General features: G+C 40.9%; 1 protein-coding gene across 1 annotated transcript; it reads right to left on the bottom strand.

The window, feature by feature from the left end:
* Nucleotides 1-351: 351 nt before the first annotated feature.
* On the bottom strand, nt 352-1,468 carry LOC122049227 (proline-rich protein 4-like). The gene is made up of 2 exons (XM_042610642.1): nt 1,267-1,468; nt 352-1,192 (listed from the first exon to the last, which is right to left on the bottom strand). The coding sequence occupies exons 1-2, from the start codon at nt 1,433-1,435 to the stop codon at nt 672-674; spliced, it is 690 nt and encodes a 229-aa protein (XP_042466576.1). The 5' UTR covers nt 1,436-1,468; the 3' UTR covers nt 352-671.
* Nucleotides 1,469-6,847: the final 5,379 nt, after the last annotated feature.

Below are 6,847 nucleotides of genomic sequence, written 5' to 3'. Positions count from 1 at the left end.
GCCTTTAATTGATTCATGTATGCAATAAAAGAAAGGTACTGTGCTTCATCAAATCGAGCACTGTTTATTCCGATTTTTTCTCTCTTCAATCGATTGAAGAATCGGTTAAAATTTTCAATCGATTAATGAATCGATTCAACTCTGTTTGCATTTTTTTTCTGTCGCGATTTTGAATCGATTGGAATGGAAATTCAATCTATTCAATTTAATGTTCATATTCTTCTTCGCGACAGAAAAAGAAAAACGCGGGCTTTTCGCATCGATTGTTATGCTTTCAAAAACATGCATGCTCTGATACATTGTTGGTAGTTTTGAGAGTATGAAACAGAAACAAAATAATGCGGTAATCACTCACATTGATCTCCCGAAGAAATCGTCGACGAACCGCCGGAGACGTCGCTGCTGCTGTCGCCGAGAAGATCACCTCACGGAACCTCCTTGAACTCTTTCACAAACTAAATCTCGACCTCTGGACGTTCTCCTTTGCTCGAGCAAATCTCCTCACAACTTGACAGTGTTGTCTCGTTGATCACCTCCGCTTCATCGTTGTCCTTTTTCTGATTGCCTTGGACGCCTCTTATAATAAGGCTAAGGAAGACGAAGGGGAAAGGACGCCCCTTCGTCTCCTTGGCGTTTGCAGCAAAAGGAGAGTAACGAAAGGGAACCCTTCGTCAACAATAACGCCTCACAGGCTTATAGGTTGGTGTCGGTGGGTTATAGTACCCTCCTGATGGCGGATTGTACTTTGGTGCCGGCTTATAAGTCGGTGTCGGTGGGGTATAGATGGGATGGTGATGGTGGAAGTCATGCTTGGGCGGGAAGGCTAAGGGGGGAAGATGGACGGGTGGAAAGGAGTACTTGGGCTTTTTGTGCCAGGGATCGCTGTAGGGTGGTAAGAAGGTGGCGAATACGCATGTCGCCGAGGCAAAAGACAGCTTCCCGGCAGCTGTGAAGATGCCCTTAGATTTGAGGATTAGTTTGCTGGAGGGACTGGTGAGTCCATTCTTGTCTGGGCAGGGCGCGTTGGGAGCATTGTGGAGCTGCATGAAGCATTCTTGCTTGAGCTCGCCGTTGGTTTGCAGGAGGTCGCTCGGGAGCTTAACGTTGAAGTTGCCATTGCCATCGACAGCACCGACAGATTTGGTCTCGTATTTCTCGTTGCTAACTTTGCATTGGACGACTACGCGTAATCCTATACATGCATTCTAAAGTATAATTAGCCAATTGAATAAGAAATTAGAAACATGAGGCTGATTGATACGGTACCTTTGGCTGCATTCTCACTCTTGATGTTCTTCTGCGCACAATCTAGACACTCGGTTGAGCCGACAGCCCATGTCTCTGTCGTCGTCGTAGCACTTGAGCATGAGGCGGCCACCAACAACAATACGACTACACCAAATACACTCCAAATGGGGCTCCATGGAGTCCCCATGATCAGAATTCAGAACTCAGAAGAGAAAGTGCTATCAGATGTGATTTGGATGTGAAATGGTCGAAACTTCGCGTCCCAAATTATATCGACTCCAGCTACACTGGACAAGGTATTTAAAGCAGTCACATGTGATGAGGAGGTGTAATTAGAGGGGAGGTTAATCCCACCGGTTTTGCAGTTTTCTGCATTGAATGAGGTGACGCCCCCTCGACTCAATTCCATTACTGACAGATCGATCAATCACTCGTGTCCATTCACTCACAGCTGTAATAAAATATTATGATCTATTTTATTTTCGTGTATTCTCATTGTCTATTCAGTATTGGTATAATCCTATTCCTGATGAAAAATTCTAATTATTGATAATTATTTAAATTTACGTTAATATATTGATTTTTATTTGAGCTATGAGTGTATAGGGTAAAAGAAATTTAAGAAGGTTAAAATCAGATTCTTGATAAAAAAAAGTCAATACAGGTAAAAAACTAGATGTAAGATAAGGAAAGATTAAGAAAATTAAGGATAATATTTTTGGCTAGAAGAAGTCTATCCAAGTCGGAAGTCGAATGCAAAGTAAGGAAAAATTAAGAAGGTCAAGGATCAAATTCTTAGTAAAAGATGGAAATCCGAGTAGATCATGAGATTGAATGTGAAGATAAAATGAAGATCCGAAGATGAGAAAACTCTAAACATAAAATCTATGGAACAGGAGTCATTTGATATGAGATAATTGTGATCGATTGTTACATTAAAGAAGGTATATACATGAAGATTTAGGGATGAAAAATCCTATTTTAGGGTTTATCAATTGATTGGTAACTTACACCAATTGATTGATGAGTAAAAACTCTAAATTTGAAACCCAATATCCGATTTTTGCAACACTAATCGATTGACATAATCGATTGGGTTAAACCCCAAATTTGGAGTTTTCTCAATTGCGTATCAATCGATTAGCAAATAAGACCAATCACTTGCCGAGCTTCTTGAATGAACAGGGGTTGCTAAATCGATTGGTCGATTGATTTGACATTGCCAATTTATTGGACCAATCGATTGGCAAAAGTTTTGGGAGGAAATAGAAGTCTGCCAATTGATCCGCCAATCGATTCGCCATTGCTAATCGATTGGTAGAAGTTTCACAAGGAAACAAAAGTCTGTCAATCGATTGGTGATGTCTACCATTTGATTGGGATTCAAAATCGAGATAATCTCAGTCGTTGATCTGGAGTCAATAACTATTCAACGGATAGTGCAACCATTAGTGTATTTACTAATTGATTAGTGGCAACAAAAAAAATGGAGAAACATTCTGAGTGATTTAAAAGGCGGCTTAGGGCATAAGAAAAAACCATTGTTCCATTGGGATTCTTCTATCCAAAATCATTTTCAAGCTCTCATATGCAACATCAAACAACCAAGATAAGGAGAACAAAGTCAAATTTGTAATCTTTTTTCCTTCTCCCTTGTTGCTCTTTTAATTGCTGAAATTTGTAAGCTGGTGTAATGCTACTGTAAGAGGGTTTCTTCTGTTGGGTTTTTCGGACCATAAAAATCGCTTTTTGCGTTGCGGAAACCCCGAAACCCCAACCACCGGATCCGTGCTAAGAATAAAATTTTGAAAAACATTCACGTACGAGTTTCCAAGCCTAGATCTACAAGATATGATCTTTACCCTTGATGCGAAGCCCTTCGCTTAATCCCGCTCGTCCAAAGTTCGTCGGATCTCAAGAGTATCAAGATAGATACTCCTCTATGTGTATCCACACAAGCAAGAGATGGAGAGAAACCACTAGGATGTGCTAGCACCCTTGATGGTATCGGCAAAGATGAGGAGAGGGAGAGAAGAAACCTTGAGAGCTTGAGGAAGAAGAAGGAATGAATTGCCTTGAATGAAAAACAACTCATTCAACACTAAAAGTGGCCGACCACTTCAAGGTTGTAACCCCCATGGAATATCAAGAGTCAAGCCTCTTGATATCCTCCATGAGGCGGCATTTGGTCAAGTCAAACTTGACCAAATGAAGAAGTTTTGATGATGTGGCATTGGTCAAGTCAAAGTCAAGTCAAAACTTGACTCTTCATCTTCCTACTTAAGTCAAGTCAAACTTGACCACTTCTCTTCCTTGGTTGATCTAATCTAACCATTGGTTCAAGTCAATTTTAATTTAAACGAATCTGTATTCATTAAATTAAATTAATCAAATGAGTCTAAGTCCAAATTAGACTCACTTAATACATGAACCAAATTGAGTCCAACTCAATTAGCACAATTTGGATTACTCTTAATCCAATTTGGTTCATCACATGAACCTAATCCTTTAGGTTCATCAAATGAACCTAATCTCCATCTAATTACCCTTTGTGTGTGACCCTATAGGTTCTTATAACGTTGGCAATGCTCCTAAACCCATTTAGAAGCATAAGTAATGAGCGGTATCTAGCAACACATCATTACTACTCAAGTTACAAGAATGTTGAGATCCAACATCACCTTGTGACTACTAATTGTGACTCTTCACAATATATGACAATGTCCTTCTATCCTACACATCTAGATTGATCAATTTGAGGTATAGACTGTGTTATCCTCTAATCAATCTAAAAATCTTGAAATCCAAGTAGACTCACTCAATCAAATGAGCTCAATATCTCATATTGACTCATTTGGGCATGGTCATGCACTTCGTGGTCTCACTCTATCAAGAATATCGATGTCACTCCCGTCATATAGGAGGGATAGATCCCATCTACATCACTCACATCCCTCCGTATAATTTGTTACATACCCAGTAATCGCCTTTATAGTCCACCCAGTTACGGGTGACGTTTGACGAAGCCAAAGTACGTAACTCCTTATGTAGGGAACCATGGTGACTTCAGGTCCAAGGACTGGTAGTCATACTGATAGCCACATGAGAAAGTATATGACACTCATATAACGATCCATGATACTTTCTCATGGTGGGTCATTCAGTATACATTCTCCAATGCATACTCATGTGTCAACTTGATATCTCCATATCCATGACTTGTGAGATCAAGTCATCGAGTTGACCTACATGCTAGTCTCGTCACATTAACATTGTCCCGGAATGTTAATACTCGACTAGGAATGATTAAGAGTAGTGTTCCGTATATCATCTTACTATCGATTCAACCAATCGATTGATATAGGTAAGAACCTTCTACTCAAGGATGCTATTATACTTAGTTATTTGGCACTAATACAAGTAAGTATAATAACCAAAACAAATGCCTTTATTTATATACAAGAATATGAAACAACGAGTCCATACAACAATCATCAAATGATTGGATCTAGGGCTCAACTAACAATCTCCCACTAGCACTAGTGCCAATCAGTGTAGACTCTAAGCCCCAATGACCTAGTGTGACCATCATGCTTTCTCTGTGCCAAAGTCTTGGTCAAGGGATCTGCGATGTTAGCCTCTGTAGATACTCTGCAAATCTTCACATCTCCTCTCTCGATAATCTCTCGAATGAGATGTAAGCACCATAGTATATGTTTGGTCCGCTGGTGTGAGCGAGGTTCCTTAGCCTGCGCAATTGCTCCATTGTTGTCACAATAGAGCTCAATAGGGTCAGCGATGCTAGGAACCACCCCAAGTTCAGTGATGAACTTGCGGATCCAAACTGCCTCCTTTGCTGCTTCTGATGCAGCAATATACTCGGCCTCTGTCGTAGAATCAGCTATTGTCTCCTGCTTCGAACTCTTCTAGCTCACAATACCACCATTTATGCAAAACACGAACCCTGACTGTGATCGATAATCATCTTGGTCGGTCTAGAAGCTGACATCACTGTAACCCTTTACAGCTAGCTCATCATCGCCTCCATATATCAAGAAATATTCTTTAGTCCTTCTCAAGTACTTAAGAATATTCTTGACCGCTATCCAGTGACTTTCACCTGGATCTGACTGGTATCTGCTCGTCATGCTCAAAGCATATGAGACATCAGGACGAGTACATAACATGACGTACAAGATAGATCCTATTGCTAAGGCATAAGGGATCTGATCCATGCGGTCTCTCTCCTCTCTAGAAGAGGGACCTTGAGTCTTCAAAAGACTCACGCCATGTGACATCGGCAGAAATCCCTTCTTGGAGTTCTGCATGGCAAACCGTAGGAGTACCTTGTCAATATATGTACTCTGACTTAGGCCAAGCAACCTCTTAGATCTATCTCTATAGATCTGTATGCCTAGAATGCGGGATGCTTCACCTAAGTCCTTCATTGAGAAACAAGTCCCTAGCCAAGTCTTGACAGACTGTAGCAATGGGATGTCGTTCCCAATGAGTAGTATGTCATCCACATACAATATGAGGAAGACAACTATGCCCCCTACAACATTCTTATAGACACAAGGTTCATCTTCATTCTTGATGAAACCAAACTATTTGATTGCATCATCGAATCGAAGATTCCAGCTGCGAGAAGCTTGCTTTAGTCCATAAATGGACCTATGCAGCTTGCATACTCTGTCAGTATGCTGTGGATCTTCAAAACCCTCAGGTTGTGTCATGTACACATCCTCGAGCAAGTTTCCATTCAGAAATATAGTTTTGACATCCATCTGCCATATCTCATAGTCATGGTATGCTGCAATAGCAAGCATGATCCGAATGGACTTAAACATCGCTATTGGAGAAAAGGTTTCATCATAGTCAATACCATGAATCTGCTTGAAACCTTTAGCTACCAAGCGTCCCTTATAGATAAGTCCATCCATGTCAGTCTTTCTCTTAAAGACCCACTTACACCCTATGGGTTTTACACCCTCAGGTGGATCAACCAAAGCCCATACTTGGTTGGTGTACATGGATTCCATCTCGGATCTCATGGCCTCTAGCCATTTCTCGGAATCTGGTCTCGTCATAGCTTCTTGATAGGAGGTGGACTCATCCTCTATGAGCACAACGTCATCATGGTCAGACAAGAGAAATGAATATCTCTCAGGTTGACGACGTACCCTATCAAACCTGCGAAGAGGTATGTCTACTTGAACTGGTTGTTGTTCCTCAACTCCTTGTGGAACAACATCATCCACAACACTTTGTGGTTCCAGTTCAACTTCCATCGAGGCTTTAGTGCTATTGTTCGCATCTTGAACTTCTTCAAGATCGAACGTACTCCCACTAGTCTTTCTAGAAACAAAATCCCTTTCTAGAAATACCCCAGTCTTAGCCACAACTACCTTGTGTTGACTGGGAATGTAGAAGTAATATCCCTTAGTTTCCTTGGGATATCCGATAAAATAGCACTTGTCGGATTTGGGTCTCAATTTGTCTAAGACTTGACATCTAACGTAAGCCTCACAACCCCAAATCCTCATAAAAGACACCTGGGCGTCTCTCCCAGTCCATATCCTATATGGTGTCTTTATTA

This window comes from Zingiber officinale, chromosome 2B, assembly GCF_018446385.1.
Source record: "Zingiber officinale cultivar Zhangliang chromosome 2B, Zo_v1.1, whole genome shotgun sequence".
NCBI classification, from domain to species: Eukaryota; Viridiplantae; Streptophyta; class Magnoliopsida; order Zingiberales; family Zingiberaceae; genus Zingiber; species Zingiber officinale.
Note: the sequence above shows the minus strand (reverse complement) of the source record. Positions and strands in the feature narration are given on the sequence as shown.